The sequence below is a fragment of the Cottoperca gobio genome, chromosome 11 (assembly GCF_900634415.1).
Source record: "Cottoperca gobio chromosome 11, fCotGob3.1, whole genome shotgun sequence".
Lineage (NCBI taxonomy): Eukaryota > Metazoa > Chordata > Actinopteri > Perciformes > Bovichtidae > Cottoperca > Cottoperca gobio.
The window spans coordinates 8,502,385-8,515,639 of record NC_041365.1 but is presented as its reverse complement, the minus strand read 5'-3'; the positions used below and the strand labels follow the sequence as shown (position 1 = coordinate 8,515,639).

Here is a 13,255-nt window from a genome sequence, read left to right as displayed (position 1 = left end):
AACCTGCCAGCCTGATCTGACGTGGAGCGGAGCACAACCTGAGTGCATACGTAGGAAACATACTTGTCAACCTATCGCCCATCCATTCTCTACCTGTCACACTCTAACTCCAGCGCACTCATTTCTTCTCCACCCTCCAGCCCATGCCTGTAAACAGCCAGAGAGCCCGCTCCATGTGGACGTGGTGGGGATGGATCTGCCAGGTTTTGGCTACACCTTGGTGTACAGCTGTCAGCATGGCTACTTCCTGGCGGGAGGTTCTGAACACAGAGTCTGCAAGAATGACGGCACTTGGACGGGAAAGATGCCTATATGTCGCGGTAAAGCGTTATACAATGTTTTATCTTTCTAGTGCGTTTGATTGAAGAATTAAGTAAGAGTGAACAGGTAGGATTGAGTGCACATCAAATTCGTATTGCTCAAGGACACTGTGTCAGCACGCAAACTGGGACAGACTGGCCATCTGGAGTAGGGTGAGTTTTCCTGGTGGGGTGGTTGCTGCTCTGGCAGCCCAGATTTAAAAAAAAAAAAAAGGCAGAAAGATAAAACAATATCCCATGGTGTTTCATCTTTCATTAGGTTTTAAATGAATCTCTTTAGGCAACAATGGCAGATTGTACTGTTAAAGTATTTTATGTGATTATCAAGTTACCAAAATGTATCAAATCCCACTTTAGTAAAAAGCTTAAATATTCTAAAAGCAGTATCTCTAATAATCCTTTTTGCCTTTTGTACATATTATGAGAAGTAGTTGGTTGTGTTGTGTCCACTACTGTCTTCTTATGAAGAACATGTCAGCTAATGCAGGGATTGTTGTGACCCATTTACCCTTTACCTGACCTTATGTAGTTACATGAAATACTCACCATTAAGGAGAATTTAAAATACATCAGTACTTCCCATAACAATTCTACCATAATGTCTTTTTAGTAGCTGTTCTGGAGCTTTCAATCGTATCATACAATCTTCACCAGCAGAGGAAGTTTGCTCAGCTGCAAATTGAATTGTAGATGTTTAAATTTCCAGTTTTCTGAGTTCTTTAAGGACATGTCGTCCTCGTTGGCTTGAAAGTGCCTTGTTTTAGACGAAACAATCTCACCACAAGGTCCCTTTAGTAGCTCTTCTGTTCTCTTCTCTTCATGTAAATGTGATGGAGCAGCAATGCAAATGTGTGTTTTTTGTCCCTACATTATAAATGTTTGAGCTTGTGTCTTATTCATCCAGAAATGTTAACAGAGGAAGTAGTGCACCCACCTTTGTGCTCGGACAGAATGCAAACTTCAACTTTGAAATCATTCCACCAAGGCCGGCACCCTTTTGCCCTGTGGCAGCCTTTCAAATTGGAGCACTCTCTGATCCAATTTGAGATTCTAGGACAAATACCCTCTCCCTTGCTTTCCTTTACTTGTTGGCAACAATGGCTGCATCTTGAAGTGATGGTAGAAGCTGCCCTGAATGGTCAAACCCAAAGTGTCTTAAGGACTCTTTTAAAAGGATCCAATATGCACAACAATTATCGGTCATGAACTCTATTTGCATTGCCAACAGATCCATTATAGAGGCTTATTTTAGGGGACCCTGTTCAACACACTTGTCGCTCATTATGCGCATCTGTGACTAATAGTGACCACTGCACCACCAACACTGCATTCTAATTTGGGGATTTGATACTAGTAAGTGTGCTCTCTCCTGCATGATGCTTTAAGATATCAGCTGATGGACCAGTAACTTAAACAAGAGGCAAAACAAAACCTCTTAATATATATTCTAATACTTCTGCTCATGTGTTTTAATGGGACATTATCTTTCACCTTCTGTCTTCCTTGTGTGTGTGTGTGTAGCTGGGGAGAAGAAGAAACCTGTAAAACCAGCAACAGGAACTCCCAGCCCCAAACTGAACGGTCAGTTCTCGTACAGTCGTTCTACGTCTATTCTTTTCTTATCCCTTCTAACTTGTATGTGGTTTAGTTTGGTCTTGTCTCCTACAGTTTAATACATCCTGCTCTGCTCTTGTGTTTGTGTCAATTTTATTGTGCTTTAGGGCTTTCCATCAAAGTTCTGAATAATTTATTTTTCCTCAATATACATAGGAAATGCTGCTGTTTTGTTCAATTCTCTATTATTTAGATCTGCTCTGTTGTGATTTCTACTATTCTGTTGTGCTTAGAATTCTTTGCTTCTCACTGCACTAAGGGTTGCTTTCGCCATTGTAAGCATTCCTGTAATCATCAATGCATGAAGCATTTCTTCTTGCTGTGTATTTGTTTTATGAAACATTGCTGGGTACATTATTATATAACTAAAAGCAGCACCCCATGTGGTTCAATCTGTTCTGTTTGATTCTCTTCTCTTCTATAGTTCCGGATGACGTCTTTGCTCCTAACTACATATGGAAAGGTTCCTATAATTACCGTGGGAGGAAGCAGCCTATGACACTGAGCATCACCAGCTTCAACTCCACAACAGGGAGAGTCAACGTTTCCCTGAGCAATGGCAACATGGAACTACTCCTATCAGGCATGTCTAATTAATGATATTAAATCTATACTGTTTATCCAGTACAGTATATGAGCCATAACGTGACAGGACCTGTCATAGTCCTATTTGTATGTCCTGATAATGCTACAGTACATCATTTATCCAACACACTAAATAATAAACACGCAGCTATTCAACACATTCTTTTAATCATTTGTTCTGCTTCATAACGGCGTCTGGATTTCAATACTTTCCAAGTGCTACCAAGCCAAACTCACACATGCACTTCTTCACACTCAGACCTCCCAGGGTCCTACAACAGCATCAGCAGGGGGTTAAGACCCTATTAAAACACAAATCCTGTTGAAGCTAGAATTGCTTCCTGGAGTTAGCAGAGAGCACAAACACAATATCACAAAACCACTCAGCTCTCCGACTTTTAACATTCATCTTCTGGCTTGAAGGAGCAGCTTTACTGTTGATCAATAAGAGTTAAAGCTGCGCCAACAGAAGCACCAAAAGGCCAGGGCCCAGTTGCATAAAACGTGAATGTTTTTTCTTCTTAAAGGAATACTTCGCCCTTAAAATGAACACGTGTATATCAATTACTCACTCTAGTTAACCATAAATTCTTTAAGAAAACGTTGTTTTCTCGCATGCCTCCACGGTGAACGGAAGAATCTGAAAACTGAATAAGTCCTTGATGAATTGAAGTGAAAAGAGGACAGGTTTAACAGTAATGGAAACATGCGAGTGAGTGATTGACATACAAATGGTCATTTTAATGGTGAAATATTCCTTTAAGATTTATCTCAAGATGTCAAATGTTCCTTACCCAAGCACTGCACTTCAACACTTTTGGGACACATATTTACTTGCTTTCCACAAGTAAAATTACAAGACAACACCAATGTTAGTTCAGTGCTTTCAGTACAAAGCTGGAGAGAAGACAAGTTCAAGTTGAGCCTCAAGACTGGAGGCAAAAGGAAATAGTGAGCCTGGCTATGCCCAAAGTGAAAGTTACAGTACATGTTTGAACCCGTCTTTACCCGACACACTTTTTACCCAGATTTTTCAAATCAATGTTAGTTTTTTGTTTTTTCCTGTCTTTTTTTTACGATTTCCAATTGGACATGTTACATGTATCTTGCCTCTGCACCAGGGGAAGAAGAAACGTATGCTGAGAGATCTAACAACTTGTAATTACCCAGCCATTGTAGTGTTGATGTACTGATGTGTTTCCCTCTGTTATATTGCACACCAATAGTTTATTCCGTCCTCTCCAGGGGTGTATAAGGCTTCCGAGGCCAGGCTGTTACTGCTGATGTACCAGGTGAACTACGCCAACCAGGGAAACCAGCTCAAAGATTCAGCCATCTCTCCAGCTAAAATCATAGATGACTCCTGGACCATGGACGGATTTGTAAGTCTCAGAGGATACAGAGCTAGATTCATTTAGAGGGGTTAAAACTAAATGTCACATGAGAAATGTTTCTTATTGTAGTTAAAATCAAAAATGTTTGCCTACATTGCTGTACATTTTGATCTCCATGTTCAGGGATGTCAGAGTAAGAGTGCTCTTTACCTGCCGTGGTGTTTAAACAACGTTAATGGTATTTGTTAATCAAATATTTAAAATGTGTATTAATGAAAATTGAGAAATATGTTCCAAAACAATTTCATGTTGACACAAACACACAATGGGCTCAACCAGGGGTCCTTTTGGGAGTTCCAGGGGGGTACCCAGAAAATGGGGAATCGTTTATTTTTACTATTTAATTCACTATAGTAGTGAGCCCAATGTGAGTAAGATTCATATTCTGATCATAGCTTTCACTTCCTTCACGGTTATCCCCCAACAGTAGCTGACAAGTAAACAATTCTAGTCTTCATCATATCTAACACAACCTCAATCTGTCAATCAGATGAAGATCCCTGAAGCGAAATCTTATCAAATGAGTCCATGAGCTTATGTGTATCACTGTAGGGGTCGAAATAAAGGTTAAGAACCACTGCTATACAGTACGTGTCCCATGTTTTCATCCTTTGTTGGTCATCTCCTCTGTTCCTCTCCAGGTGTCAGCAGAGCCCGATGGTTCCAGTTACGTATTCCAGGGTTTCATTCAGGGAAAAGACTACGGACCGTTTGGACTGCAAAGACTGGGTAACTCTCTCTTAGGTTAAGTAACAGCATCACCTAATCAATGTGTTTCTTATAAGTCGATTTGCTCTATAAATGGTAATTGGAAAAACTGTGATGAACTCCTTGCAAGAACCTCACTAACGGAGCAAGTGATCAGGGAGCTTCTGTTTGCCGGCAACAGTGACCTTATTGCTCAGACTGAGTCGGCCTCTATTAACCTTAAACTCCATTAACCTGTATCCAAAGATGACTAGCATCTTCATCAAATGGAGTTGAAAGCAGTCCCTTACTGTTATCTGAGCTGCTTTGCAGTGATCCCAGAAAGATCGTCCAAAAAACAAATACTTTGGGGAACAAATTAAAAAAGATCTGACCCTTTCTCCAGTCCATGAACATCCTGCAAGTGTACAAACAAAATAAATACATATATACTGTACAGTACTATTACAGCTACTAACAATATAAGGTGCAGCTATTACATGGACTACTTTATTTCAAATGACACTTTTTATCATGTTAAAGCAATCACTCTCATGCATCTTGTCATCCAATCTAAGTGTGTAGACACTGACAATGTGTTTCCTTGTATGTCTCAGGTCTGAATACGTCAGAGAGTCAGAACTCGCCACCCCCTCAGCTCGGTACCAACAGCAGTTCTGTGGCTATCGCTATTCTGGTGCCTTTCTTCGCTCTAATATTTACAGGCTTTGGCTTTTATCTCTACAAACAAAGGTATCTGCATGAAGACATGTACCCCTTTTAAGTGTGTTTCTGTTCAATGTCAGCAGTAGAAAATAAGACGTTCCTGTCACTGCATTGTTATTTCACCTTTGTTTCTCATTATTGTCATACAAAAATGTGGAAAGGCATTGTTATCAGTTTAAGAAGCTGTCTGATTCATGAAAACAGTGGCTGCCTCAGTGGTTGTTGACATGCTAAGAGGCAGTCAAGTCATTGTCTATTGCAAACTGTGCTGCAAAACAATTCTGTTCAGGAGCTGTTAAATTGGATTTTTTTTTAGAGATATGATTTAAGCACAATTGACTGGTGTTCGCATTGTTAACAGATGCAAATGACTTCTGTTCTGCTGTTAATATCTCCAGAAAAAGCCTGCTGAAGGAATTAGTTTTGGATGGGCTGATTGGAATCTCACTAGGCTTCCTAAAAAGCACAACACTCTCTAATCCTTCTTAAAGTTTGTTTACTAATGCTTCTACTCCCAGCACTGCATTCATTATTGTCCACTGGCTACCCAGTTATGTTAATATTAATAGGCAATTAGAACTAATTGTATCACTCTAATGGTGTATTTATATATTGTTTTACTTTGTTTTTCCACAGAACCACACCAAAAACACAGTACACAGGCTGCTCAGTCCATGAGAACAACAACGGCCAGGCTGCCTTCGAGAACCCCATGTACAACACCAACGCCAAGGCTGTGGAGGGGAAGGCTGTTAGATTCGATCCGAATCTAAATACTGTCTGCACCATGGTCTGAGGATTGATTATCCTCACTTGAACTTAATGACTCAGATATCTAATGGGACCACAATCGGTGCGTGGCCGTGGAAGGGGAAATCCGTATGCTTCGACTCAAACCTCAACATCTACAGCAACACGGTCTATACATTGATTACAAAAGACCTTCAGAAACCTAAGCTCCCCAAGCAGGGGGAAAACTGGACACTCGAAAGTAAAAACCCAGCGTTGGCTGCATTTACAGCTTTTTGTATCCACAGATGAATTCTGAACAAATGTGAACACAAAATGTCTGCTGCCTTCGACGGATGCGACACAGCCCGCGTGAACTCACGGGTGACGCGTCAAATGAAAGAAAAAGATGCAACCCAACGGAAAACTAAACTGACTGCTCATGGATAGTTTATAATTTGATTCTCAACCAGACACAGCCATTATACTTCAACCTCTTATTTCACCCCGCTCACTGTTTCTGGTACCAGTAGTAATGATTAAGCCATGACCTGCTTGTCGGTTATCATGATATGTCACCATGACTCAACGCTGAGTTTTGTATTTCACATGGCGCCGTGGAGAGATGGACCAGGCTGTGACCTGGTGAACGGGAGAGCAAGCCATCAGTGCTCTGGTCATGGTTATAAATCATGAAGCTACACTGCACCATGTTGTCTCCCCAACTGTACTGAACAAATCCTCACTGCGAGGAACACGGAAGCAAAAACATCCACAGGTGGGAAAGTGTGACAAGAAGAGGATGTCACAGAAGACACTGTGAAGCAAAGCAAACGGTTTCTAAATATCTGGGTTCATAACTGACAGTAAGAGACACTGTCACCAGCAGACCATCGGTTAACCACACTGACTAGTTAGAGCCTCTTTCTAAAACAACCAGACAGGACAACCTCCAGAGGCTGGTATTACCAGTCTTTTTTCTATGAAAGCGGACTCTAAAACGGCTAATGCTAGCAGACAGTAGCAAACGTTGCTTTGCTTTGAAAAGAGACTAACTCCTGAGCAAAGGATAAGGGCAGCCCTGGAGACGGAGCTTTAATCCTAACTGAACTGGGATTAGAGCAAAGCAAAACTAAAAGGAGTCTAAAGGGGAGCTAGCACTAATAGAACAGAGGAGAAGAGACTGACTCATCTAATGGATAAACTGCTCCTTCACATCCAGTGGATAAAGAGAGGATGCCGAGGAGACGGAGACAACCCCTAACTGAACTGGAAGTCGAGAGAAACGATGAGATCTTAAAATTCTAACGGAGCCAATCAGAGCCTGTCTAACCTGAAATCAACTACTGAGAGAGGTCAGCCTTCCCTCTACATAATGAATCAGATCAGACAGAATATGGCCTTGAGGAAAGATGTTCCTGATCCTGTGAATTTAAATTGATACAGAGGACTCTGATGGAACAAAGAAAAAAGACTTTGAAAAACAGAGAAAGCTCTGGCACTAAAGCACATTTTACAGGAACACTACCTGTCTACCCACGGAGAGATGGACTAACACAGGGACAGCTAGAGAGGTTAGACAGAAACTGGCAGGACGAATGACAGACAGAAAAGATGACAGGTACACACACTAACACAAATCTGCAGAGACAGAAAGACAGATGGTATTAAGACTGACAGTTAGACACACAAGGAGATGGACAGGTTCAAGACAAATAGAGTTCGGACCACCCTCCGTTACTCCACAGACAGATTTAAGGTTCACACCCAGATGAACAGGTTTATAGAGGGACAGACACAGAGGTAGGCTGATCGACAGGAGACACACACAGACATACATTGACAGACAGGCTCACAGAAAGACGAGCAGGGTTGTAGCCCTACGACTGTGGACTCAGTTCCACTGTAATTCTGCACTCTGCGAGTGCTTATCTTCTTTCTTTGTTATTGCTGCAGAATCTTCTGATCTGTAAATCTATTGCATATATATTCGGGAGCATTCATCGCCTATATTTTTGTGCTATATATTTACCACAGGGGGGGGGGGGGGGCCTGAAGGGGAAAAAGATGGATTATAGCCGAGAGTTTTTAGTATAAAAAAAGAAAGATAAATAAATAAATATCAGAATAAAAGATATTACAACTATGTGCTTTTCACAGAAGTCACACACAGTCTTTTGGTTCCTTTTGTAACATGGTATTGGTTTCTTTTAATTTCCTGTGTAACGTGAAGTTTCTCTCAACATCACTGTCTTTCCCACTGAGGCTATCACAAGTGTCAGTGGTGTTGTTGTGGTCATCGTTGAGACGCAAGGTTTGCCGGCAACAATCACGCTCTTTAAAGTGGGTCGTCAATCATTCATCACAGGTCATAGATTTCTAAAGCATTAACAGATGAAGTTTGTGTTCTGGCCATTTATTTTGCCCCTTCACTAGAGCTGTTGGCTACTATAAATACATATTGTACATGTCCTCCATAATCGACACCATTGTGACTACATTTTAATGATCTGCTGCAATGACAGCTCAGCTTTCTAACCTAACTGGTGATACGACGCCACAGACATTCGCACATTAAAACTCTGAGTCCAGAGACTTGTTTGATTACACACGGCCAAACAGAAGCTCCGACTCTGGTGGAAGTCTCTCACAAGGCCGTGTTAAAAGAAAGAGACACACAGTAAATATTATATTGCTAATAATAGTGATAATTTCTAGTGAACTGCCCAACATGTAGTTTGTGGATGACGGTCCATGTACAAGATGTTTCGACCCACGTAGGAAATGTGTGTCAGTTCAAGTTTGTATTTTTTCTGTCATACATTTTAGGATGTTGTTAATAGGTTTGTTTGTGAACTATTACTAAAAAATTATGATCTATTTTAGTTGTTCATAAAACCTCAAAGACATGGAATCTTAAATGATCATCACATCCAGGTTTTAAATCACTGAGTCTTGGTTCTGAAGTTTCTCCCTGTGTTAAAGATGTGTTTGTTCTCACGAACCGATGCTGAAATGTCTGAGATCACATGAATTCTGTTTTGGGGTTTTTCTGCTAAGTTTTAATTGAATCTTTTACTGAAATCCACATCAAATATAAATTGCCGCACATTATTTCAGGTTTAGTTTTTACTACCTTTGGCACTTCCTAAATGTTGCACAGTATATTTTAATCCCAGTGTTTTTGCTTGTGTACATTGCATTTCAAAAACTAAAAGGCCTTGAATGTCATTTATTTCAGAAACCCTGAAGCTTAAGAATGAACTGACTTTAGGAGAAGATCTTAAGATTTCACGTCAACAATTGAGTAAATCCAAACACATAACTGAGGCCATTGAGAGTCAATATTTCCTCCTTGCTTTTACTTTTTTCTTTCATGAAGATATAGCCTTAAATCTCAGCTCAGTGTTGCTTGGCTGGTAGCTATTTTTTCAGATCTGATCTACCACCTACTCTATTAAATTGTGTACAGCTGGCAACCTTTGCTGTATTCAGCTCCCGTGAGCTGCTGGAGGCTGTTGTTGCACATGTTGACAGTGTTTCCGATGGTTTCGTGTGCCGTAAGTGGACCACTGCTCAGAGAAGGGAAGATGTTTGATTTTGTGTGAACCCATCCATAAAAGTAGTGTCACATTGTAAGAGACAGGCCTGAAAATGCACCATATTATATACCCTACCTATAGTAATTGGTCCCCACATGACAGGAAGACATGTATCAATCAATGCGCATGAGTCACTGTCTTTCAGCTTTTTACCCAAAAAAAGAATTACTTGTTTTGTTTTGAAGAGCCTGGTTTAAAACGGAAGATGGGTCCCACACATGATGAATACCAGTTGTTTTTAATGAGACAGGGTGAGCAAAAACATCTCCTTTGCTTTCAGAAGCCCCGCTGTCTTGACCACAGGGGCCGACTGCAACCATCTGACAGAAAACTCCTTTTAGAGCCATTACTCATTTAAAAGCAATGGTGGCTGCGGCTTCCTTGTTTGTCACTGCTGCGATTTTCCTGCACTGCATCGCTATGGTGACATTGTTTCTTATTACAGTTTGGATTGATTGTAGCTGCTGTTGTCGTCGTCGTCGTCGTCGTTGCTGTTGTTGTTTTTTCGGTATGGATCTGACACAGTGCCTACCAAAAATCATGGGACCTTCCCTGTCATCTACACACACACTAGCGCTCTTTTAAACACACACACACACACACATACATAAATACCCCCCCCCCCCCCTTCATCAGAAGTCATTTTTTTCTAAGCTTCAGTCTATTTTGCCACAAGCTTTTCCTACCGACTGACCGCAATAAGACCCATGTGATTTGAAAGACTTAAAGCTGTTCCTGCCTGGGGACATTGGAAATATTCACCATTTGAAAAAAAAAAATAGATGAAATATAGAATAAAAAAGTGTTTTGTACAGAAATATATTTTTATGATGAAATTATTTGTAAAATGTATGAATCTATTATGTACATTTTCAATGCAATGTAAGATTAAAAAAGGCTAATTGCTTTTGTAAAAAATGTGTCTTACTTTGATGTGTTTTTACTTGATGATCTTTCTCTTTACAGATGACTGATATGTTGTAACCACTTCAACAGACTTATGACAACATCCTAAACAAAACCTGAACATATTGTCATTGATGAGGAAGTTACACTACAGTACACACTACAGATTATAACTAGTCTTGTCATGTGGAATATAGAAGTAGTGACTGGAAAACTAGTTCACTAGTGCCATGAATGGAATATATATATATATATATATATATATATATATATATATATATATATACATATATATCACCTTGAGATGAACTCCCTAAACTTCTTCCATTTAGAAAGATGCAGAGTTATTACAAGAGATATTACAAACCTTGAGATTTTTTCAAAGCTAGTACAGTAAGTGCAAGCCCACATTGTTTTCAAGCACTCGTACTGCAAACCCATTAATAAATGAATGATGCTCGATCCACGTTGTTGTGAGTTTATAGACACAATTGCATTGAACTGATAATACCACAGGAATCAAACAGAGCAGGCTGACCTTCACTACCCTACAAGCCCTGAGCATTTTGTTCAAGCACGCACAGTAGTTACCCTAGCAGTAGTAGTTAGCACTTTGAATATATCAGCTAACTTTCTGTTATAGGCGACGTGAAGAGACCCCGAACCCACCAGCTACTGGTTTTAAGCATCAATTTGAAAAAGCAATATTTCACATTTTCTGTAACCGATACTTTGATGACTTGCTTATATCTCAAGTAATCTTTAGCGCAGTCTACATGTCCTTGGTTGCAGCTAATAATGATTTGCAAGGCTAAATACACATTTTCATCAATGTATACATCAGAATGTTTGTACAATAAAAAGAAAAGTGCTTATGACTGGTCTGTTTACATCAATATACATGTTCTGAGCCCACCTTATAGCTCTCCAAATGATCCAGCAAGTTGAACAGGTGATGGATAAATAAACCCAGCAGTACGGTATTTTTTATTTTTTTTGTAAAAATAGGTAAGCCCTGGGCTATTCAGATGTTCTTCAAAAGTACCTTCTTTAGTTAACAAGCCAGTTCACTACCTGTCAGCTTTTCTCTTCCACCATTGAAACACATAATTTCCAGGCCATACAAACAGTATTTGCTGTTGAGAAATAACACTTTAATCCTTAACTGTACACATACCAAGCAGCACAATGTTTCTTCACAAAATAGATTACGGCGACTGATCAACAAAGGATCCAGGCAGCTGAGGTTACATTCAGTCAAACTGTGAATTAATTATGTTTTCACAACATACCATGGGAGAATGGATTGCACCAGGGAGCTCGACAAAAGCTTCTCTTTCTATTATGAGTAACAACTTTTAAACATGGAGCCCTGTGTGGCCTTTACTGACCTCTGTTGGTTGCCAGTGCAAACACCAACTGCTGTGCAGGTCATATCCCTCCTGCCTGCTTGAATGATGACAATGATGCAATGGACACAGTTTCACACTATGGATGATTATAGTGATTTTTACTTAAGGCTCAAAGGAGACACCTGTTAGGGTGGTATAATAAATCACAACATGACTCTCTAACCTAAATGTAGGCCCACAATAAACCCAGAATATAAACCTTCCTTGTTTCTGACCTTGGATACACCAGCTGAGAAAACAATATCCTCACAGAGTCCATTTAGCAGCTGTTCTGGAGCTTTTGGTTATATCACACGATTTTCATCAACACAGACCAACACCATAAAAAAATAGAAATTTGAACATCTACAATTTCTTTACAACTAGCAAGCTGCGTCTGACGTCAGGAAGAAAATTATGAATATTAAGATACTATTGAATTCCAGAAGATGTAGTTTCTGGCCACTATCTTTGTTTGGCTGGTAAATACTTTAAAAGTCCTCATAATTGTGCAGTTGATATTATATTAACAGTTAATATGTTGGTGCTATCAGGATATAACTGTTTTTTTTTAGTAATTGCAATCAAAGGTGGATTACACAGAGGCACAAACTGGCTGGTTTTCAGATTGTTTTCTTATCTTATTTGAAAAGAAATTCAAATATAAAACATTGCAGACATGTAGGCCTAATAAACATAAGAGAAACAAGAATATAAAGTTAAATTATCTTTAATAAAATAAAATAATAATACAAAAATGATTGTTTCTGTTCACTGTACAGTTTGACAGTTGTATTACCTATCGCATATAAAATCAATACGTTTACAATGAATTCAATGTTATATGTATCATGTTCAAACTGTATAATGACATTTTTTACACTCAATTTTGATAATATGATTAGCTTTACACAATATAGATTACAATACTTCATTATAGTCTAAAAAGTAACTTGAATGTTTGTCATTCTTCACTGCGCAACGACCACATGTACGTTGTTCTTGCCTCGTGAGAGCGAAAGGCCGAAGCGCCTCAGACTTGACTGTAAACGTGGATAACGTCAACATTAAAGTTATCAACCACTTCACGGAGCTCTTTCTCAAGTGGACGTATCGTCAAAATAGTAAGTCACTTTTTAAAAATGTTCTGCTGCTGGCTAAAGTTGTGGACTTGTTTTGTGCTAACAATGCTTCATGCTCCTTCACCGTAAGTTATGCTAGCTGTCACACTGCTGCTACAAACTAATTGCTTGTATTCCGTGTAAATTACTTTCTTTGTTTTATTGTCTTCTAATGTATTC

At 39.5% G+C, this 13,255-nt stretch overlaps 1 protein-coding gene across 1 annotated transcript in view; it reads left to right on the top strand.

Annotated features, from left to right (window-relative positions):
• Positions 1 to 8,115, top strand: part of LOC115015839 (CUB and sushi domain-containing protein 3-like) — a 310,217-nt gene extending 302,102 nt beyond the window's left edge. Inside the window, 8 exon segments of the mRNA XM_029443438.1 lie at positions 1 to 50; positions 141 to 320; positions 1,842 to 1,901; positions 2,359 to 2,517; positions 3,765 to 3,901; positions 4,555 to 4,642; positions 5,218 to 5,353; positions 5,963 to 8,115. The exon segment at positions 1 to 50 is cut by the window's left edge and continues 62 nt beyond it. Coding sequence (XP_029299298.1) covers positions 1 to 50; positions 141 to 320; positions 1,842 to 1,901; positions 2,359 to 2,517; positions 3,765 to 3,901; positions 4,555 to 4,642; positions 5,218 to 5,353; positions 5,963 to 6,122 — 970 coding nt within the window. The 3' untranslated portion in view covers positions 6,123 to 8,115.
• The last annotated feature ends 5,140 nt before the right edge of the window (positions 8,116 to 13,255 follow it).